The following is a 24,543-nucleotide window of genomic DNA, read 5'->3' as shown; positions in this document are numbered from 1 at the left end:
TTTCAAAATTAAAACAAAACAAAACAAAACATTTCATCATCATGGAAAGCTCTTGTGGGTGGGGCTGCTCCAGATTTGCCCTTTGTGGTGGCTACAGTGAACCACATGTGGTTTGGGGGCACCTGAAATGCAGCTAGTCCCAACTGCAATGTGCTCTCAGTACACAATATACATTGGATCTGGAAGACTTAGTATGGAAAATGAAAGAATGTAAAGTATCTACTTAATAATTTTCACATCAATTACATGATGGAATGCTGATATTCAGGTATAGTGACTTAAATATATTAAAATTAATTTTCCTGTTTCTTTTCACTTCTTTTAATGTGCCTATTAGGGAATTAAAATAGACATGTAGACTGCATTCTGGGTGCACTAAATAATGCTGTTCCAGAGGGCACAGTGCTCTGCTGAGACCTGGATTTTAGCATTTTTCTTTTTATAAGGATATAACTATAGTTAATATACTATAAAGAAAAAGAGAGGGGCTGGGGTTGTGGCTCAGTGGTAATGTGCTTGCCTAGCACGGGTGAGGTGCTGGGTTTGATCCTCGGCACCACATAAAAATAAATAAAAAATAAAGGCATTGTGTCCATCTACAACTAAAAAATATTTTTAAAAAGAAAGAAAAATAGACTCATCAAAAAATTGCTCTTTCCTCCTTGCCCTTCCCTGTTCCATGAAGACAGGCTGGGCAACAAAGGAGAAAAGGCTACAGTGATCCTGCTGACAAAGGACCAGCCCTGAAAGAAATCAGTACACTCCCCACCTGGGCGTCCACAGGCAGGAAGCAGTGGCATCGCTGACCGAGCAGGGATTGATTTCCTGGTGGCTGTTAAAACAATGCACCAGAGAACAAAGTGCCTTCAAACTAAGAATAGACTAACGTCTCCAAATAAGATTTCCAGGGCCCTGCAGGAATAAATTACTTCCCTGCTCTGTCCCTACTCCACCTTCTACCCTCTGACCTGGCCTGGGCACAAATGTCCCCATCTCAGCAGTGTCTATGCACAGCTCTGAGCATGAGGGGAACAATGGAAAAGGGAGACACAGAGAAAGAGATGACAAGGCCTCTACCCTAAGGAGCTCACCCCACGAGGGTTCTACAGTTGAGATATGGAACAGATGTTCTTGTCATCCACGTCTTTGGTTTCAGATACGAGGGACAAGAAAACTAAGTCTTGTCACACAACCCATAAAACTGATGGGAATGGGCACTGTATTCTGAAAAGGCACTGAGTGAAGAAGACCTAACTGTATCTGAGCATGAATCATCTGCCTGGGGCAAAACATTAATTTTATTGTTATAATTTTATTGTTTTATTGTTAATATTAGTTTTATTGTTATTATTGGGGCAAGTGAACTAACCTCTCTGAATCTCAGCTTCATGATCTATCAACTAAAGAAGTTGGATAGGGCTGGGGAGATAGCTCAGTTGGTAGTGTGCTTGCCTCACAAGCACAAGGCCCTGGGTTCAATCCCCAGCACTGCAAAAAAAAAAAAAAAAAAAAAAAAAAAGAAGTTGGATAATATGAGCTTTCCTATGTCATCCAGGGTGAAAGTTTTATGACCCTAAGCACATGTAAACAAGATAGAACCAATACCTTTACCTTCGTGGTCTCACTCATTTAAAAACACTCATTGGGCAGTTCACATGAGTCAGACTCTGTACCTGACAGCGGCACACAAACACACAAAAAATCTCTTCCTTTGGATTGATTTCTTGAGGGAGAGGGGGAGAGAGAGGGGAGAGGAAATGGAGTGAACAATTAGAGCAGAGCAGAGCTGTTCACCTGGTGCGGTGGTCCTGCGTGGAAATATTCACAACCATGTGCAATTTTCTGAAGAGAATAATCAAAGATGCATGTAGCCTCATGGAGGCAGAGGGCTGGCGGTTTTGAGAAACTGGGATAGACTAAGTACCACACTAAATTTTTAGTATATGTGGGTGCTTGAAGAGTTAGCAACCAAGAGTCTTCAACATGCACAGGGGAATAAATGCCCAAAGAATATGAACCTGAGCATCTTTGGTGCAAAGTCCACCTCTTACCCAAGGCAGTGATGAGCTGTGCAGGTGACTGCTCCCTGCCACTGGGCCTTCGTGCACTTGCTCATTCCATGAACCAGGAGATGACAAGCATTTAATAGGCCAGGGCAGGATCATACCTGTCTGGCCCGCGACCACAGTATCTGCCCAACAGGGGCTTGAGAGGATCAAATGAGACGACCCATGTAAGACACTCGTCACTAGCCAAGAACTAAGAGGTCATAGGGAATAGCCATTTATCATGTATTTGTTGAGGACCTAGTATGTGCCAGGTCTCAGGTTAAATGTTCTCAACACTTCATCATTTATTGCTCCCATATTTATCCCCCCCGAAACATGATAAGAGATGATCTCCATGGTAGATCAGTTTAGTACTCAGAAAACATGGATGCCCTCCCCTGACCTCCATGGCTTGATCCTATGACTTCCTCTGGCCTAGAGAATATGAGTGGAAGGGATGATGTTTCAATTCTGAGCCTACACCTTAAAAGACACTGTCTGTTTGTGCTTGCTCCTCTGAAGCTTCTAATCTCCACTAGAGAAAAATAAACATGTGAACCCATGTGGGACAGACCACCCTAGCCAACCTGTGCTCCTGTGAGCAGAATAACAAATGTTTGCTTGTGACTGTTTGCCACTGAGCTTAGGGGTGGTTGTTACTCAGCAAAAGCTGACTGAGACGGTCCTCTTTACCCATACCTAGAGATTCCTTTCTTACTTCTCACCAAGGCAACATTTCAGAAATCAGGACATTTTGTGCTTTTCTTTTCATTTATTCTCCAGGCTGTTAATGGCCCATGCAAAGAAGAAATCAGAGGCTTAAAAACAAACAAACAAACAAACCATATTTTGGCCATCCATACATTTGCCACAGAATCAGGTGCAAAGTCCATTTTCAGGCTGGGCCTGATGAATGAAAGGACAGGGTTACTGTTCATTCCCCTGGGAAGAACATGGTCAAAATGACAAAGAAGCCACAACTTGGACCTCAGATGCTCAGAGTCATTGATTCTACAGCCCCCAAAGTGTGGGAAGTAGACTCTGGTGTGACATAAAATCATCTTAGACCATATATGGTAGACCTATATATATTTATTATAATGCATTTTAGGAAACATATTCAACCTGTAATTTCAGGACTATGACTACCTAGAATGAACCTAATGTCTAAAAACAAACAAACAAAACCAAAAATAAACTACACAATTAAAGGAAAAATGGTAAGTGAAAAATAATGGCACATGTGGTGTGTGGATATGGAAAAAACAAGTTTGGGAAACAGATCCATTTCAGGTCTCTTTTATCTACAAATCACAATCACAACCATAATGAGTATTTTGAGCACCAACAAGCTGCACCATTTGAAGGAATTCACAGATACTATTTCACAAACTCTTCAGAGCCCATGAGACAGGAACTATTATCATCCCATTCTGCAGGTGAGGTAGCTAAGACCCAGAGAGGTAAGGAACCTACTTCAAGTCATAGAGTAAGGGACAATGAGGATTTGAAATCAGGCTGGCAACCTCAGGATCGAGTGCTTAACAGTTCTGTCTCTACTGCCCCTGGATGGAGACCCTGCCACCAGGAAAGCCAGCACTGCCATGGTTAAGTACAGAACCCAGAACTTGGGCCCCAAACTCCTGGCTTCCAGTCCTGTGCTCTCGGCCCTGCTCCATAAGGAGAACTGTGGAGAGAACCTCTGGAGCTTATGGCAGGACCAGGTGGACCAGGGAAGAAAGGGAGAGAGGAGGTAAGTATCACAAGAAGATGTGGCAGGGATGGGGTGGGGAAGGAGCCACACAGTCAAGCCCAGGCAAGTATACAGGGATGCAGAGAAGCTGGATATGGATGAAGCTATTCAGAACAAAAAGGTTGGCAGAGCCTGGGTGGCACCTAGGGGCTGCTTCCAGAGCTCTTCCCAAGAGAGCTGCCCACCCCGCCAGCACTGGGAATGGTTTCCCTAAGTAACAGCCACATTGTCTATATTTAGGTCCTAAGGCCACCCATTGTTTCTGTCCAGGTTGACTGTCGGGCCACCACCCTGACCTTGTCCCCTGAGTCATACTTGAATGAGTGTTCTGTCAAGAGGGACCTTTTCAGGATCTGCTTTGAATCAGCTTCCCCTTCCACGGCCTCCACTTCATTCCTGCACAAGCTGTAAAAACATGGCTGGGAAAGGGGTTTGAAAAATGAAGTAGCGACCTGCCATGAAATGCGTTGCTTCTTTCCCTCCACAAAATCAAACCAGGTCCACATTTACCTCAGGACAAAGGCTCCTGGAGCCCTGCTGCTGCTAAGCCCATACGCGCTTAGGAGTCATTTCTCTGGTAGCCACCAACAGGTTCTGGGGTCAATACGAGGTGGGGTATGGATCGCATTTGCTGAATGCTGACCCTGCTAAGCACTGTCATGAGGGACTTCAATTAATCCTCAGGCACAGCAAGATAGGCACTGTTTATCATCCCTATTGTAAAAAGGAGAAAATAGATTCAGAGAGGTTCAATGACAGGCCTCGAATTGCATGGCCAGAAAGAGGCAAAGCTGAGACTCCAAACCACACCTGTCTGGTTGTGAAGCCCAAACCTTCACCACCACCATATCCCAGTTATTCACAGGTACAGATCTACCTTGGCCAGAGTTTATCAGACCTTTAAAAGGTTCTCCACATCCTGCTTCCCTCTTCTTCCTCCCACACTCAGGCTCAATTCCCTAGAACCTTCCCCTGGAGATTCTCACAGCTAAGGAATCGAAATTCATTTGATAATATTTCCAAGAACAGAATAAAGATCAGGAGCCAGCCAGCTTGTTACATTTTGAGTACCAGTTGATATCCTTGGGAAATGAGTGGTTAAAAACACTCATTAAATCATTTGACTTTGAAACAGGGCAGCCATGAAAATTAGATTTTACGTTTTGTGCACGGCAAGTGCATGCCACAGACTTGTATCTCAGCTGAAATGACTTTAGAGGTCTCACCATTAGGTGGGGAAACTGAGTTCAGAGGAGGAGGTGACTTGCCATAGGTGCCTCTTACTTAGGCACTAACTAGACCACACCGTGTATTTACTGAAAGGGGATGACGTGACAAAGGACTAGAAAGCAGAGTGTCCCTGCAGATGCTGAACATGGTCCTCAAAAGGACCCCAGCATCCAAATCATCATGTAGTACCCCATGGTTAAGGGTATCATTTCTGGACCCATTCTGTCCAGGTTTAAAATCTGACTCACTAATCAGCAAGGTCTCCCTGAGCAAATTCTCTTCTCTAAACCTTAGTTTCACTGTCTGCAAAATGAGAATGATAATAATAGCCAATCTCTCTGGTATTGTCAGAATTTCATAAGCTAATGTGAGTAAAGAACTTGGTAGCATGATAAACATCTAAAATCGGTCACCTATTATCATATTATATTGTTATTAACCATTGCATTAAGCTTCATTCACATGTAGTAAATAACTTTAACTTGTTAATTTTCATATCTCAAAGGCTCAAAAATTATCCATCAAGTGAGCAAATAGCTGGGTGAGATGGAAGAAGTGAAAGCTAGGTCACACAAGAGGATGAATATATGTCTGTACAACATCAGCTGAATAAAAAGGAAGCCCCCAAATAGGAGAATATATTTGCAAATCATATATCTGATAAGGGTTAAATATCCAGAACATATAGAGAACTCCTAAAATTCAACAACAAAAGACAAACAACCTGATTCAAAAATAGGCAAAGAACTTGCACAGACATTTTGCTAAAGAAAATACATATGGGCCAATAAAGAAATGAAAAGATGCTTAACATCAGTAGTCATTAGAGAAATACAAATACAAACTACAATATGATAACTCTTCATACCCATTAGGATAGTTACTACCAAAAGAAAAAAAAAAAAAAAAACCTAAGAAAACAAGTGTTGACAAGGATCCAAAAAACCTGGAACCCTTGTGCACACAAGGTGGGAATGTCAAATAGCAAAGATGCTGTGAAAAAGATTAGGGCAGTTCCTCAAAAATTAAAACTTTTGATCCAGCAATTCCACTTTTGGGTATAACCCCCTAAAATTGAAAGCAAGTTCTCAAAAACATATTTGTACACCCATCTTCATAGCAAGATTATTCCCAGTTGCCAAAAGATGGAAGCAACCCATGGGTCCATGGAGCACTGAATGGTTAAGCAAAAATGTGTTAAATACATAAACTGGAATATTTTCCAGCCCAAAACAGTGCAGAAATTCTGATGCAAGCTGCAATGTGGATAAAACTTGAGGACACTCTGCTAAGTGAAATGAGTCAGTTACAAAAAGACAAGTACTGTTTGACTCAAGTTATATGGGATACTTAGAGTAGTCAAAATCAGAGAGACAGAAAATAGAGCTGGGAGCAGTGGCATATGCCTATAATTCAGCAGCTTGGGAGGCTGAGGTAGGATTGTGAGTTCAAAGACAGCTTTAGAAACAGTGAGGTGCTAAGCAACTCAGTGAGACCCTGTCTCTAAAGAGAATACAAAATAGAGCTGCTGGGGATGTGGCTCAGTGGTTGAGTGCCCGAGTTCAATCTCCAGTATACAAAAAAAAAAAAAAAAAAGAACAGAGGTTATCATGGGCTGGGGAAAGGGGGAAACAGGGAGTTACTGTTTAATGGATAGTTTCCAGTTTTGCAGAATGAAAAGAGTTATGGGATGGAGGGTAGTGATAGCTGCAGATCATTATGAATGTATTTAATATCACTGAACTGGATACTTAAAAATAATTAAGTTGACAAATTTAATGATATATGACTTTAAACAATAAAAAGAACTAAAAACAGTATGTTCATAAGTCATGTACAAGAGTTAGAACCTGGATTACAAAAATCAGTCTCAGAAACATTATTCTGATGAAAGGAATAGAAAAAGCTAGAGGCATTGCCTTTAGAAAGTAGGTTTCTGAGCTAGTGCAGTGGCAGACACCTGTAATCACAACATTTTAGGAGACTGAGGCAGGATAACAGACATGAAGTCAGCCTTAGCAATTTAGCAAGACCTTCTCAAAATTGAAAAAAAAAAATTTAAAAGGGGTCAGGGTGTGGGTCACTAGTAAAGCACCCCTGAGTTCAATCCCTAGTATCACAAACATACAAAAGCAGTTTTGGCTTATTCAAAACTTCAGCACCTACCACCAAATAAACAAATACAGTAAATAAAAGGGACAAGGAGTATAAGCTTAAGGACTCTAACCATTCAACCCACAGAAACAAAATATCTGCAGTATTCCTCCCAAATTAACTCAAACCAAGCACCAGCACTCTGAATGAGAGGTCTGAGTCTCCACTGACTGTTACCTTACTTCATCTTCCCCACCATGAACCCATTCTTAATACAGAATCACTCTAGAGAAACCTGTAAAGAGTTGGCCCAAGCAGAAATGAACTTTCAAAACTGAGTCCGGCCATCTCCCAACCCAAAGAAGAAAAGATGATCCTAGAAATCCACTTTGTGAATAAACAACAAGAACATCAAAACAGAAGCCAGTTGCATCCTTTTTTCTAACTTTGCTTTCCCATTAATTAAAAACAGTTCATTGGCCAGACATGAAGGTACATGCTTGTAATTCCAGTGGCTTGGGAACCTGAGACAGGAGGATTACAAGTTCAAGACCAGCCTTAGCAACTTAGTCAGCCCTTGTCTCAAAATTTTAAAACTAAAATTAAAAAAAAAAAAAAAAAAAAAAAAGTATGGTATAGCTCAGTATAAGGTGCCCTCGGTTCAATCCCCAGTACCTAAATAAATAAATAAATAAATAAATAAATTCAGGGTTTTTTGTAAAAGTTTTTTAAAAATGCTAGTATCAGAGCAAAGAGCGAATAGCCCTCTCCCCTTGCTCTCCTCCAATCACAGATGTTAGAGGAGGCACTAACAGGACGCACGCCACTTAGCTCACCATCGCAACCACGCACAACACTCTGAGATCTTCAACACCATCACACAGCTCCTTCCTGGTTCATAATAAAAGAAGGCAGGAATCTGGCTCCATCACCCATGTGTTTTTAATAGCAGCTCACTGCTCAGTTCCTTGGGAGGTGAGAAGACCTCTGCGCCTGCCCACACCTCCACTCCTGGCTCCTTGTAGAGTGCTGGCTTGGAGTCAGGAGCCATCCATCCCTGGTTCAGCAGCAGGGAGCTTACCTGCGCCCGGACAAAGAAGCAGCACCACACCATGGGGCGCTCTGACCTCATCCACCCGGACTCCCCGGGCCCCTAACTGCGGCAGACCCTTGCAGACGGGATTCTCTGAGTGAGGCTGAGCATGGTTTCCCTGAAGGAACTCCTCCCCACCACTGGGGCTGCATGACAGGAAGTGACAGGGGCCATCAGTTACAAGTGTCAGAAGCTGAGAGCCGCACCAGCCCAGGGCTCCCCACCTCTGGCAGTTTCCTCACCGGCTGCAGCTGCTCTTTCAGAGCACTCTGCCTTTTGGCATACAAAAGTATACCAGAAATTCAGTTTCTGGCTGACAATGCCCAGTCTATTCGAAGCAAACAGTGCTCACTGGGGTCCCACCTAAAGCCACGCTGGGTATCCCTGTAGTTCTAAGGGATGTGCTGCCTCATGTCTGAAGCTTTACAGACCCAAACATTAAGGTGAAATGACGAGAAGGCAGCACTAGGAAAGGGGTACTGGAAGGAGAGTTTTGGGTGTTCAAAGAGAAATCAATGGTCCCCTTGAACTTCACCCAGAATCAGCAGTCCTGCCCAGGACACAGAGCACATATTGAGTCCTAATTTAAAAGCTACTACACACCCATCCGTTTCTTTCTTCTTACTTACACAAATCTGGCATCTTCCCTTCAGAGCCTTTTCAAAATAGCTGCTTCTGGAAACCTCCCTTTCGGCTTTTGTCAAGGATTAACAAGAGGCCTTCCTGCTCTCCTCAGAGTATGATGGGAGTAACTCCAGGGGGACATTTCTCATTTTGTGGACTGAAGCTCTCACCAGAATGAGCAGCTAGTACTAGTCGCCTGCTTTTTACAATTCAAACTCCCCTTGGGTGAGGCAGATGGTCTCATCAGGACCTATGAGGCTAGTGGGGTCGGGAGACCATGCTGGATGCAACTGTTTCCACGATAATCTAGCACCTCCTGCTCCCTGCACAGTGGTAATGGGTCTAGAGCCCAAGGAGACCTAACTCCAGTGAGTTTTCAATTATTCTTTTCTTTGTTTTTCTTTTAGCTCTCCAATGGAGTAAAATTTGATTTGCAAAATTCTTCCTAACGGGAAGGTTCAGCTGCAAATATTTAGCTCAGGGTTGCCTGAGACCTTCTTAATGCACAGATTTGGAAGAGCCTTCATTTGTCTCTGCCTCTGGGTCAGAGGACTCAGCAGTGATCTGATTCATTTAGATAACAAGCTTCTGGTCTAACAGAAGAAGACTCAATTCAAGGACTAACTTTGGAGTTTAGGAGGAAGCTGGCCCACCCTATTCCTGTTGCCAGGGATTTGCAAAACATGCTGAGAGAGTCAAGAAATAACTAAGCCTGGTGAATTCATTTTTTATGGGTACAAAGTCTGAGAAGGCTTCTCAAAGCAAGAGATGAAGGAGCAGGAGTAGGCTGGCATGCTCTAGGAAGAACAGGGAAAGGCCACCTGGGGGAAGTGCAGAACCCAAGGTCAATTCAAAAGAAATGCAAATACTTGGATAGGTCTGGAGGCTGCACTGGCAGACTTGGGTCCTACTTCGAGGAGTGTGAGGGGTCACAACTGTTTGAAGAAAGAAGGAAGTGAAATCACTATTAAAAGAGCTCTTGATTTTAGGCAAGCATCTGGGTCACCCTAGGGCTGGCACTCAGGAAGTCCTCAAATTTCTATAGCGGTGCCTACTGAAAGATGGGTTTCAGACCATCCTTGGGATTCTCTACTTCCCACAGACTGACACCCCACAAATCAAGTGAGGTTGAGAAATGGTTGGAGGGGGCAAGGGTTTCTTGTTCCAGTCTCCCACATAGCTTCCCAGATTTGTCCAGGCCAGTCAACAATCTGAGATTAGCTAGCTTTGGGGACAACTCAACTAATGAAGAATGTCAGTGTCTTGGGGACCCCTGGAAGGTTCTCTAAGCCCGGCCCCTCCCCTCCTGGAGGATCTGCAAACAAGCCACTTCAAAGGGTCAGCCTCACCTTTGTGAGCATCCAAGGGAAATGAGATGACCAGAGCACACTACAGTCTGAATTTTTTCAGGGGAGGAAGGGTATATTCACATCAACTAATCCTAGAATGAGTCAACCTAACTTCCGGCTGCTGTGAATGGAAAAGAAGAACTGAAACTGTGGGTGGTAGCACTTCATGGAAGAGGTGAGACTTGAGTGGGCTTCAGGGCAGGTAGCAGTAGAGAAGAAGGAGGGAGGGAGACAGGAAGGAAAAAGGGCCAGCAGACACCCTGCCAGGGAGAGGGGCAAAGCCTGCCAGTAGGAAGGAAAGACCAGGGCACAGACATTTCTTTTGCTGCAGCTCTCTCTCTGACCAGAACCAATAACTCCAGTAATGAAACTGGTCCGTCAACATGGCACTTCAAGAAAAAAAATTCAATAATAAGAAGCACCTGACCTGCAGAGTCCAAATCCATTCTGAGTTACAGAATGAGAGCTCAAAAAGGAACAGAAATTTTCTCTATGGCACCTAGGATACTAAAACAAGTATTCAAATGTGTTTTTCTACTCTTTTTAAATTTTTCAGAGTGTCATCTAATTACAGTCAAGCCATAGGGAAGAATATACAGTAAAATGTGAGTCTTCCCGAAGGCACTTTGCCAGAGGCACTGGGGTTAAAGCAAGATGTAGACAGGAGGTCATAAACCCAAATGCTGTCAGGACCAGGAGGTAAAGTACCTGAAAGCAAAGGCCCATGGACACTGGGGCAGCACTGAGAATGTTTGACTGAGCACAGTTCCAGTTAGCTGGGGCCCAATGGGGCGACTGGCTCAGGGTGATCAGACATTCCAGTTTTCCCAAAAGATATCCTGGCTTGTATATAAAATCTTTCAATTTTTAAGTGCTCACGACTATTCATCATTGTAGGAAATACTATAAAGGTCACACAACACAGTGCTGGCTGGATCTGACCTGAGGGCTGCCAGTTTGCAACTTCTGGTGGCAGTTCTTTCGAATACTTCCTTCTGTCTAAACACACTAATTGCTGATTGGTTGGTTGGTTTGGTTTGATTTGGTTTGTTTATTATTTTTCCTAAAAATGGGATGACATTGTTCAACCACTTATATTCTTCACATAAGAGCTGGGACATCTTTTTGCAGTGCTGGGGATTGAGCCCAGGGCCTTGTACATGCAAGGCAAGCACTCTACCAACTGAGCTATATCCCCAGCCCAAGAGCTGGGACATCTTTCATATCATACAGAGTTTCACCCTCTTGCTGCAGGGCACACCATGACATAGAAGAATGAACCTTCACTCATTTAGCCCCTGCCCCATGGACATCCTGCAAACATGATAAATGCGTGAAATACTGCTTCTCAGCTGTTCATTTCTTTCACTTCTGCTAATGTTGAGAACTTCACTCATGATGAAACTACACTTGAGCCAAGTGCAGTGGTCCAGCCTGTAATCCCAGCAACTTGGGAGGCTGAGGCAGGAGGATCTGAGTTCAAAGCCAGCCTCAGAAACTTAGTGAGACCCTAAGTAACTTAGGGAGACCCTGTCTCAAAATAAAACATAAAAAGGGCTGGGGATGTGGCTCAGTGGTTAAGTGCCGCAGGGTTCAATCCCCGATAGAAAGAAAGAAAGGGAAGAAAGGAAGAAAGGAAAAAAAAGAAGGAAAAGAAAAGAAAGAAAAAAAGAGAGAGAGAAAGAAAAGAAAGAAATCGCACCTAAGTGCAGTTAATAAAACAAAGTCACAATGACAAATCCATAAAATGTGACTGAAGATTTCTGATATTTTAACATGAGCCCTTAACCATATGTTTTTTGTTTGATCTTTATTATTATTATCTACACTTTGCAGATTTTTAAAACCAGAAATATGAAAAGATAGCATGAGCCTACCTAATAATGCACAGGACCTAGAGGCAGGGAAGTCAGTCAGGAGGGGAACCCCAAGGATTGACTTCAAAGCTCCTGCTTCCTACATGCCTTCAGCTCCATCCTCCAATAGCCAGCCAGAAACCTGTCCTAGAATATTCTAGAATGTGACAAATTGGACCAGAACCATTGGAAAAGACAAGGGGTGCTATGAATGGGACAATTCATTTACCTCTTGAAAAGAAAAGCCTCATTTTAAAGCCTTAAATCACATTCATCCAAGGTCAATCCTATATACATTAAAGAGAGATGTTATATGAAAAAAAAAAAAAACATGAAATTGTGGGGGTGGAAGTTCTCAGGGTATGATATTTTCTTTAAGTGTGTGGCGGTGAATCATATATTTCTACGTGGGAAACTACCTATCAGGCACCTGCAATGCAAAGAGTGTTCCCTAGGTTCTTATACTTGGTTAAATAACTAAACTGATGACTTTGGACTCCAAAGAAACCAGCATCGAAATGAGGACTTAGTTAAAATGAACACTTGGAGACATCACTGGAGCCAGAGCAGCTATGTTTCCTGTGCTGATAGCTGAGGGCACTTTCATTTGAGAAGTTTTGGGCAGTTTCCTCACTGCAGATATTTTCAGGACCATATTTATAGGGGCTATGAAATTTTCATTTGCATAAAACAAAATGGTTAGAATTCAACAGAATTCCTTCTTTATTAAGAGTTAGCAAAGAAGGGAAGTTCTTCTAATCTATATTCATTCTGGTTAATTTTTTTTTTTTTCCCATTTGTACCCAACTAACCACAGATGTCATAAAAAGTGAGAGTTGGAAGGTAGTGTCAAAATCCTTAACCATATCCCATTGGTTAAAATTTGTAAATAATTCTGCAAACTGAATTGAAAAAGAAGCAAAACAATCTCAGTAGAAATGGAGTGGTACCAAAAATACAAAGAACCCAATCAATAAATGGACTAGGGCTGGGGAGATAGCTCAGTCGGTAGAGTGCTTGCCTTGCATGCACAAGGCCCTGGGTTTGATCCCCAGCACTGCAAAATAAATAAATAAATAAAGGCCCAAATACAAAGAATGAATATACTTTAAAAAAAATAAATGGGCTAAGGAACTGGGGAGACACTTCAAGAAGATAAACAGGTGATCAACAAATACATGAAAAAGTGCCCATCATCTTTAGTAATTACATAAATGCAAATTAAAACCACTCTAAGATTTCATCTAACTCCAATTAGAATGGCTATTATCAAGAACACAAGCAATAAGAAGTATCAGCGTGGATATGGGAAAAAAGGTACACTCATACATTGCTGGTGGAGTTGCAAATTGGTGCAGCCACTCTGGAAAGCAGTATGGAGATTCCTCAGAAAACCTGGAATGGATCCATCTTTTGACCCAGCTATCCCACTCCTCAGATTACACTCAAAGGACTTAAAATCAGCATACTACAGTAATGCAGTCACATCAATGTTCACAGCAGCTCAATTCACAATAGCTAGATTGTGGAACCAACCTAGATGCTCTTCAGTTGATGAATGGATAAAGAAACTGTGGTATATATACATGATGGAATATTATTCAGCCATAAAGAAGAATAAAATTATAGCATTTGCTGGTAAATGAATGGAGTTAGAGAATATCATGCTAAGTGAAATAAGCCAAGCCCAAAAAACCAAAGGCCGAATGTTTTCTCTGATAAGTGGATAACGATACATAACACGGGGGTGCGGTGGAGGTGGGAAGAGAATGGAGGAACTCTGGATGGGGGAGAGGAAATGGGACAGGAGGGGGTGGGGGAAGGAAAAATAGTGAACTGAGACAGACATCATCACCCTATATCCATGTATAATTACATGAATGGTGTGAATCTACATTGTATACAACCATAGAAATGAAAAGTTGTACCCCATTTGTGTACAATAAATCAAAATGCAGTCTGTAAAAATAAAAATAATTTTAAAAAAAAGAAATGGGGTGGTAGCAGTGATCAAATTAAAATGGTCTATTGCCCATTGATTTAACCAGTTTTAACATCAGGAAAGTGTTATTTTGCAGATCCTAGGTTTCTGAAATTGTGGTAAAACTAGGAAATCCAAAATCCATGCTATGGTTGAGAGGGGGGAAACAGCAACACTCTGTGGTGTTAAGTTGGTAGAGAGGTATAATGCACAGCAAGAAAGAAATAAAAAGAACTTTAAAACATGTAGAGCCTGGATGGACAAACATTTTTTTTTAAAGCCCACAAATCAAGTTTTAATTTTTAAATTTTTTATTTATTTGAAATGGGGTCTCAAACTCCTGGGCTCAAGCCATCTTCCTGCCTCTGCCTCCTGGCTGCGGTCATATACTTTCATTGACTGTCTTCCTATCTTCTCCTTCCTGCTGGAAGTGTGATCGATTCAGGCAAAATCTGAACAACTGCGCTGCCTGCCCCACCATGAACCGTGGACAAATGGGAGATCCAGACACCATCCCAGGCCAGGACCAACCAGATGCAAGGTGATTTAACTCAAGAGATTCTGAGCATTTGGACATGCTGATGCTCTTGTGGAGCCCTGTTTAACATCCCAGTTTGAGGAGATTACAAAGTGATGAGAAGAATGTGGGAACAGACCTTGCTGCCCAAGGTCAAGAATGAACAAACAGAAAAGTCTTCATCTATGCTTTCAACACAGGAACTAAAGATAAATGATGCTCCAACACGGGAGCCCCAGCGGATGGCTAACCACGGTAATCTTGAGCGCTTATCTTGCTGCTTTTGTTACAAGCAATCATCTGTGTGCTGTATTTTCTCTCTCTAAACAAACCTGAACTTTTATAGCCAAATTCCTCCTATTATTTTGAAAATGATACAGTCAGCTATTTTAAAAAACATGAACCAAGGAAAGTCACCTTCTGATGGAGGTTGTGGGCTCCGCCTGTCTTGCTAACAGGAGCAGAGGGAGGAATTTCTGCATGGAGCAGTTGGGGATTCTCTGCAAATAAGCTCATTTGATTTATTTCTTAGAAACATGAGCTTTCTGGGTACAGCTTTTTCAAGGGACTATCAGGTCAGTTAAAAGTGAAACTCCTGTGGGTTGCTGACCTCTGCCTAATTCTTAGGAAGAAAAAAAGGCTTAAAAACTGATTAGCTGATATCTAGCAGCCAAAGAGCTTCCTTACTTGGAAGTGAGACTTACTATTTGGCATTATATTGTCAAAACTGGTTGGGAATGAAAATTCTGAAATGGGGGCGGGGGTAGTACTTCTGACACTTGAACACTCAGGAGGATTTTAAGAAGTAGTTTACTTACTTCAAAAAACAACTGGATACACTAAATTCCTGAGTTAAAATATATAACAATAAGCAAAAATTGTTATTGAAAAGTTTCTCACCAATATTTTAACTCTAGATTCCTCTTTATTGGAAACAATAGTCTGGCTAGAATGATGAATGGCAAATAAATATGGGGATTCGGTGATTTTTTTTGGCTCTGCCATTTTCTGATAAGATGACCTGTGAAGTCATTTCACTCCCTTGACCCTTAGTTTTCTCATCTGCAAAACAGAAAGGCTTCCTCTATCCATCACAGGATGGTCAGGAGGACTACAGGATACTAATTGACATCTATTTAAAGTCAGAACAAAGAATGATAGGGACAGTGGCGGTGCCATATTATTCTATTATTGTATAGGTTTTAATTTGTCCATAATAAAAAATTTTAAAAGACAGAAGCAGAGTAATAATTTATTTTTAAATTTTTTTTACAAATAGGAGAGGAAGTTTCTTGATGTAATTATGGACAAATTTTCCTCTTAGCAAGTTGAAAAGTTGGTAACCAAATCTGTAATGGTTTGATTTTTACCCTACTTTATGAGAGCAATCATTTGGGCATCTAATAAATAAGACAATGGAAATGAGCAGTGTCCATTTCCCTTCCCTTCCAATGAGAAAAATGAGAAAGTGGTTAAAACTTAAGTCATATTTGTTTTTTAAATATTATAATGCTGATTTCTCAGAAATTGCTGTGTTCATCTAAAGAGTTTTAAGAAATCTCCTCAAGAAAACACTAAAGAGGCCAGGAGGGGCAGCATATACCTGTAATCCCAGCAGCTCAGGAGGCGGAGGCAGGAGGATCTCGAGTTCAAAGTCAGCTTCCGCAACGGTGAGGAGCTAAGCAACTCAGTGAGACCCTGTCTCTAAATTAAAAAAAATAGGGCTGGGGATGTGGCTCAGTGGTTAAGGACCCCTGAGTTCAATTCTTGGTACCCCCAAAAAAGAAAATACTAAAGAGACTGAAAATCCTGTGTGCGCCCCCACAACTTAACACTCACTTGGTCAACATAACAATGAAAGTGGCTTTTTGTTTTGTGTTTATTCACTTGTACTTGAAGAATATATATATATTGCCACTTTTCACTGCTTAAATCAAAATCAGAAAGGAATCATCACATGCCAAGGGTCTGGCAGGATGTTCCTTCCAGTCAGGGCTGTGTCCTGGATGCTGTCCCTTTAAATTAGACTTCCTGGTGAGAGGAGGGATTTCCGCATGCAGCTTCCTGGAGACCACATATCATAAACAATAAACTTTGCAGCAGAATTATGGACAATAAGCCCCACGTGGCATAACAAAAAGCAATTATAAGCACTGACAATGACTAGGGCATTTCCAGCAGGAATGCAAATCTGTGATAAACACCAGGGAAATAAGTTACCCGCACACCTGCACAAACTTAACTGATTTTTAAAAACAGCTCCTAGCCTCTCAACATAGTGAAAAAGAGTTGCTTCCAGATTCAGCAGGGCTTTACTGCCTTTTTTTTTTTTTGGGTGGGGGCAGGTACTGGGATTGAACTCAGGGACACTCAAACACTGAGCCACATCCCCAGCCCTATTTTGTAATTTATTTAGAGACAGGGTCTCACTGAGTTGCTTAGCCCCTCGCCATTGCTGAGGATGGTTTTGAACTCGAGATCCTCCTGCCTCAGCCTACTGAGCCTCTGAGATTACAGGGGTGTACCACTGTGCCTGGTTTCAGCACTGCTTTCTAAAAATCATTCCTCTAATAGGAAAACAGTCAGACCTTTTCTAAAGTGCCCACCTAGCAGATGAACCCCACTGAAGCCAGTGAGTCCAGATGTCACTTCCTCAGTGTGTCTCTGCAAGGACCATGAGGTAAGTGAATGCCTGGGAGGGGCACTCCCTTCCTAGGTTGAGGGAAGCCCCTACTCAGGAGTCACAGCCCACGCTCTACCAAAGGAGATAAGAGTACCACACACCTGCTTCCCAGTCCCCCCTTGCAGCTATGAGCTAGGTTTGGCCAATCTACTACTCCCACGCTTGACCTGGCATTGGGAGTTGGGATGCCTGGCAGCAGAGATGATGCAGACCTCGCTCTGGGAGGGTGGCAGCTGATTGCTGAACCAGTGTTGGTTTGTGGTGCAAATGGAACCATCTATCCCGCCTAGCAGTTACAGCCATGGCATGGTGTAATATGGGGGTTGTTCTTGGTTCCCTGGTCCTTCCAAATTTCTCTGAGCTACGCTGGATCCTTGAATAAGTTCATTTACTGCTCAACTCAGTCAAAACTGGGTTTTGTTGCTAGGGGTTGGTTCATGTGCACACAGACAACAAGAATAAGTGAAAGCTGAAGTAGTCTGTGCAATGACACAGAATGATTCTGGGCTAAGGAATGAACAGCTTCAGTCACACTTGAAAACACCCTCGCTTGGTCTAAAGCCCTGCATCACTTGGCCCCTATCTTCCTCCCGAACCTTATCTCATTCTCTCCTGACCTCCCAAGCTGAGGTCACACTTTCTGTCCCTCATCAGAGTCCCCCTGTCTCTTGCATTTGCCATTCTTCATCTCCAGAAAACTCTTCTCCAGCTCTTCACTCACAGCAGTGTCTGTCAGTCTGTTTACAAGAGGCCCTCCCTGACAAGGCTGTCTAAAGGCTCATGCCCCACAACTCATCATATTATTCTGTTGACTTCCCTCCTGTCACTTATTTCATTATTAATAACAACAGCAATCACCACTGCATGAGGATTTGCTCTGGGTCAGATGCTTGGCTAATTCATTTAATCCATAACCACACTGGGAGATAGGCCCTTTTATTACCCCAAGTTTACAGACAAGGAAACAGGCTCAGAAGGGTCAAGGAGCTTGTTCCAAGTGCCAGTGATGGGACAGGAACTCGAACCTAGGCCTGTGGCATGGGCTTCTCAGTACAGAGCACACTGTTGGACCTGCCAAATCCCACAGTCTTGGAGCACTGGGCACACAGGGGATGAAGCCAGGAATAATTCTCAGGGTCTTCCCAGAGGAAATGCTATCTCAGGTTGTTAGGGATGTCCAGGAGCGGCCAGGTTGAGTGGAGGAGCAAGAGCAAAGAACAGAAGTAGGGAACAGCATAGGTCCTTTGGGAAGCAAGAGACAGACAAATGGCCTGTGCGGGGATAGGGCAGGAAGGCTGAGGGACAAGATACTGGGAGCCAAGGTAGGAAATGGGGAAGCAGAGCAAGTGTTTCAGCAAGAACAGCTGCATGACCAGATATACATTCTTTTTGTCAAGAACAGTGGCCATGGCTATATAATATTGGTGAGATGTTTTGGTGGTTCATTTCCTACATATTTTAAAAGTATACATCCATAAATGTATCAGCTAAAAGGCAGGGATTATAACAACAAAATTCCAATTCTGTGCTTCCTGGCTCACTTTTCTTGCTAAATAAATGAGATAAGTCTGCCCTTCCAACAGAAGGAGGAGGTAAGCATGGCCCTTCCCTGCAGTGATATGAAAGTGCATAGGGCCCTCTCATGATAATTTATGGAGAGAACAAGGAATTCCCCCCACTACTTGACTTTAAGACTCCAATCACCTCTGCCCAGATTCCCCCAGTGTGATAACAAGAACTGCATCTCTGGGTTGTGTCATCATTAAAACAAAAGGCTGATTTTTTTTTTCATAAAAATGTACGTGGTTTGGACACAAAGACTCTCCTGTATTGAATGAACACCTGGGGTCTGTGGGAGGAGACCCCAGTGTGACCCCTGAGGCCAAGACCTACCTACTAACAGGCCCTAGGAAATGTCATGGTAAGTATGCAAAGAAGTCTGGAAACACCAAGGTCAGTGTATGTGTGCGGATGTGGTTGTGAGTCTAACTATGAACAGCATAACACGAGTTACTTCCTAAAGACTATATAAGAAAAAAAAATCATAGCAAAATCATGGACAATAAGTCCCCACATGGCACAACAAAAAGCCATTTTAAGTGCTGACAATGGCAATTCTAATAGGAATGAAAATCTGTGCAAATAGCTGTTGCTGGATATTAATACAAAGGATATTATTACTTGATTATGATATATAACATACACAAGTTTATATTTTTAAGTGATAGAATATATAACATAAAATATAGTAATAGTGATTGTTATGATCTGCTTTAATCCAATTTAAAGAATTTGTCAACAAAAATGAGGGGGATTAGGAGGGGAGCCCCAAGTGCAGGTGTCTAGGGCATGCCCATGCAATGATTTCCAACCACCTCTAGATACAATATTGGGATTACCTAACCTGGACCTTAAAGCCAGTTTGCTGGGCCAGAGTCTGAACTCCTCTACAGAGGAGCCACAGACTTGGGAAAGTCACTTATCCTGTAAAGTCTCCATTTCCTCATCCCTGCAAAGGGGCACAGGCAAGCATGATGCCCATTTTACAAATGAGAAAACCTAAGGCTCAGAGATATTAAACAATCACCAAAGGGCACACAGTTAGGCTGACATGCAGGAAATCTGACCCCAAGATAACAGCTAAGCCAGCCCTCAATTCTGAAGATGGGTACAACATGAGGAGGTTATGCCGGCCACAGCCCCTCAGCTGGACAAGTTGACCAATGTGTATGCAGAGATTAGCCCTAAAGAAGAGTGCATGTTTTCCAATCACAGACCTGTATGAAGGTTTTTATGGCACCTGTGGAGAGTGAGTTTTTGAGCACCTACTACATCCCAGGTACATTGCTGAGTATCTCACTACATCATGGCTTTCTCATTACCATGGCAACCCTCTGAGCAAAGACTGAAGGACACTGAGGCTCAGAATGGTTGAGTTCCTGGGCCATGGTCACAGAGCTTCTTAACAGCAGCATCTGGACACATCCTGCTCCCACTCAGGTTTGGACATGGGCTCTGAAAACAGCCCTTCATGTCCCTCAAGCACCCTTCCCCTCATTATCATCCACCGTGAACACAGAGCTGCTTATTCTGTACCAGGATAATGACCGGGGGGGGGGGGCCTTTGCAGGACTATGGTCCAAACTATAATTCCTGCAGAAACCAATTCTGTTGAAATGTGTTCAGGGTTCCACCTGAGCCCAGTAATCACTTTAGCCTCAGCCCAAATCTCATTTGAAATGGAGACATGCCATGGAGAGATGAACCGCAAGTGATGGGATTTGGAAAATGTACCTTTGCCCACCCCCACCCCCCAGCAAACTGCCATCTGAAAACAAAACAAACAAAACAGGTCAAGAAACGGCCAGGGGTGACTGGGATTTACTTCCAGAGAGGTCAAATTCCTCTGGGGCACTATGAAAACAACAGCCTGGCAGGGCCAGACAGGTAAAGCATCAAAGGCAGCAAGTACATTACATAACCCATGGCCTCAATGAGACAGGGGAGTCCTCCCTCCTCTACCACATGCCACTTCTTGCATGGGAGTCACATGGTAGGGTGTGGTAACCCTGCTGCCCAGGACAGCACAGAACACCCCCAAGGAGAGCAAACAGCCTACTATCTACCATGTGCACACTAGGAGAAAAGTACAACCTCTGCATTAGAGAAAGAGTTCCAGGGAGACAAACCTGTGGACAAAGGATGCTGACTTGGGTGCCCTGGGAGGAAAAGGAGAGTGTGGTGAGACCGGTGGGAATGTCAGACATTTGAATCCTGCCGGTGGGCCTCTTTTACTATGTTTGAGACACAGCGGGATTTATGATAATAATTTTGGCTAAAGTCATAAGTACTAGAAAACTGAAATTCATCTCAGCCCTATTTCCTTTTACTAGTGAAAGAGGACAAACCACGTTATCAGTTTCCATCACCCCAAATCCTGACCAAAGAGTTTCACAGGGAAGCACTACTGAGCCAGTGAGCTGACTCTAGACTGCCCCCAAATTGAACTGTTCCTCAAACTTCAAAGTGCGCACAGATCACCTGGGATCTTGATAAAATGCAGACCCTGATTTGGGTGGGGGTGAAGTCTAAGATTCTGGGTCTCTAAGGAGTCCCCAGGTGCTGTTGCTTCTAAAGCCCCAAACACACTTTGAGAACTTTATTGGGAGAGAAGCAGCAGCTTAAGTAGACAAAATAAAAGAAATAACCCTTACAGTTCCTATGTTTCCACAGTCACAGTACTGTGACTTCAATCTAAGAGCAATAAGTCAACTTGAGCACCATGTATCCTTAAAGTTCTTATTTCTAGGTTTTTTGTCAGAAACTCAGCAGCACTTGCAATTTATTTCATTAATAGTTAACAGCATGACTATTCTTGAAGGAAAACTGTTTAGGTGCTATTAACTGAAGAAAATCTGGCAGATTTTCCCTTGGCTGGAGTTTCTGAATTAGTTCTGAGTTCTCTGAGGTAGAAAGAACCTGAAACCTCAAAACAGAAAGTGGCCTGGGGTGGCCAGACCACTGCAGGTGCACCCAGATTCCTAAGGTGGAGTCACCTGGTAACCCAGCCTGCCAGCTGTGGCTGGGCCCTCCTGGGGACTTGAGCATGGCTTTGTCAATCATGGGTGTAACCTTCTCCACCTGACAGGTACCTTAATAAAATCCCTCAACTAATCCAAAGCATTTTTTTTTTTTTAATAGCTGGGGTTGGCTGCCCTGTCCTGTTAACATAAATAGTACACAAAGAATTGCTGATAATGTCTGCTAAACATACTGGGGGCAGTAGAAAAGAGTTCTGAGACCCCCTGAAGCAACAACAGCTGTAGGAGTTTGTTTACATAAACACAAATGAAAACAGAAGAAAATGCATTTTAACTCCTGCTGCTGCCAAACCAGACACTTATAAAATTGGGTTCTTCTGGGGAAAAAAAAGAGTGTTAAGAGTAAGGGTTGTGGCTCAGTGGTAGAGCACTTGCCTGGCATGTGTGAGGCACTGGGTTTGATTCTCAGCATCACATATAAATAAATAAATAAAGGTCCATCAACAACTAAAAAAAAATAAATAAATAAAAGAGTAAGGAACAGAAGGCCATTCTAGGGGAAATACCAGAAAACGAACTTTTTCTTCTGATAGCACAAATGTAGGCAAAATTTTTTGATAGATTTTTTTTAAAATGAGAACTACTAAGCCAATTAATCAAGACCCTTGGATTTTCTTTTTATCACATCACAGTAAGAATTTTCCTACCTATTCTGCTCTTTTTAAAAAAATTGCCCTTTGAGTTCTGTAGCAAATGTATTTATCTTGCAGAAGTTTGGGGTTCATTAAATAACATAAAATTACACAGACAACTTTAATCTTCAAACCGAAACCCTGAAATGGAAATAAAATGCAAGTGGATAAACAAAGAGGAAGGGCGTGTACTCAGTGGAGAGATGATGCTCAGCACCACGCTCAGTGGAGGGAATCTGATGAACCAGGTCAGGATGATGGAGGGACCAAGATGCAGACTTTGTCTCCTGAGCCACAGGTGTCCGGAGAAAAGGAAGAGCGCATCAAGGACAAGCATTTTAGTGGCACACACGCTGGGGCTCTTAATCACTCTGGGTAATGAGTATATTTTTAAAAAGGAGGAAAAAAAGACATGAAATCAAGCCTGGAAGGATAGTCAGCAGGAGGCTTCATTACGTTTCAGAGCGGCACATCCAGCCCATTTGTGACAGTTCTGTACACTTGAAAAGACTACACCCATCTAAGCTTCAAACTTTTTCCCTCCTTGAGATGTTCCAGAATTTGCTGAAGAACTGACTGATGCTTGGCCAGGGTTCTTCCCGAGGAAAACACGTTAGCTTTTAATCACGTGAATTCCATGGTGGGAAACATACTGTGGGGCATAAGGTATTTTTTAAAAGCCAAGTATCTTTTTGGACTCGCAAATTCCCAGTACAAGTTTGTAGTTCTCTGAGCTTCAATAATAAACCCAAGAAGAGGAATACATGGGCCGCCATATTGGGTGTTTTTCTCTAATTTTCTGCCCCCAAATTCCGAAGTATTGTCCCACAAGTGTCATCCAGAACCCATAAAACTAATGTGTCCCAAAACAGTAAGACAGAATGGAGTTACCTATTAATACTTGGGAGTATTAATTTCTCTTTCCTCTCTTTTTATGGTCTTGGCTGAGTTACACAGTATCCTTTCTTATTCAGGTGACTTCCATCCCTCTCAAATATCCTAGTAAGCTATATGGTTGTTCTTTTTTGCTGCTGCTAGAAAAGAAAAATGAAATCCCTCAGCATCACCTTTACCAAATTCTCACACAGGAAACAGCTCCACAAACAGATGCCATATTTTAAAGTTCCATCATAAGTAACCATGGGACTCAGGCCAATTCATTGCATTTCTGACTTAGATTCATTCCTATTCCTTGTCAGAGATGATTTTTATTTTTAAAGCTTAAAAAACCTAAGACTCTACTTCAAAACTTTAATTCAAGTATTTGTCTTCTTACTTCAGTTTTTCTTCCCCATGAATCTAAAGACTATGTATATACCCTGTACAAACTTGGAAAAGTCAAGACAAAACAAAGCAAAAAGTCATTTATAACCTCAGTTTCTGAGAGGAAACCATTATTAATATTTTGCACATTTTCTTTCAAACCTTTCAAATGATTCTTTTCATAGCCAGGGTTATTATATACAATTCTGCTTCCTGCTTTTAAAATGTAACAATAAACATTTTCCATGAATTAACTCTCTTCCTCAACATCCCCTTATGGCTCACAATATTCATTCCCATGGAAAAAACCACAATTTATACCAACTGTCTCACATTATTGGACGTTTAGACTTTTTCCATTTTTTCCTATCATAACTGGTGCTGCTCTCAACATTTTTCTGCATACATCTTAATCCACCCTTCTGGTGGGTCCAGAAAAAGTCACTTCCTAGAAGTGGAATTACTGGGTCACAAATAGCAGAGCTACTTTTCAGAAAGATGACCAAGTAACACTACCACTGATCAGCTGTGATGGTCCATCCTCCAGCAACCTCATTAGCCTTTCAAATGATCACTTTTTAAATGCTAATTAATTCTTTAGGTGAAAAACAAAACAAAAATTGGACACCTTAAAAAATTTCCAATCCTTGGAGTGAACAACTGGGATCAATGATGTGGAGTATCACCTCAAAGATGAAAATAATCTTTGTTGGTTCATCAAAACAAGATGTTAACTTTTCCCACATCAAAACCCGCAAACATGAAAGGAATGTAGCCATTTGCTGGATGTTTTCATTGGGCAACGAAGGTGCCCTGGCT

General features: G+C 42.4%; 1 protein-coding gene across 4 annotated transcripts in view; it reads right to left on the bottom strand.

Moving 5' to 3' along the window:
- The window catches only part of Arhgef3 (Rho guanine nucleotide exchange factor 3), a 298,065-nt gene that overhangs the window by 157,047 nt on the left and 116,475 nt on the right, over nt 1–24,543 (bottom strand). Inside the window, exon 1 of one of the 4 annotated variants that reach the window (XM_047531348.1) lies at nt 8,207–8,293. The exons of the other annotated variants lie outside the window; for them this stretch is intronic. Within the exon in view, the coding sequence (XP_047387304.1) occupies nt 8,207–8,257 (51 nt within the window). The 5' untranslated portion in view covers nt 8,258–8,293. Of the gene's footprint in view, nt 1–8,206; nt 8,294–24,543 lie in introns of those variants that run through there. 4 annotated transcript variants of the gene reach the window in all.

Source organism: Sciurus carolinensis, chromosome 17 (genome assembly GCF_902686445.1).
Source record: "Sciurus carolinensis chromosome 17, mSciCar1.2, whole genome shotgun sequence".
Classification (NCBI taxonomy): domain Eukaryota; kingdom Metazoa; phylum Chordata; class Mammalia; order Rodentia; family Sciuridae; genus Sciurus; species Sciurus carolinensis.
The sequence above is the reverse complement of the archived record's forward strand: the minus strand, read 5'-3'. Positions and strand labels throughout refer to the sequence as shown.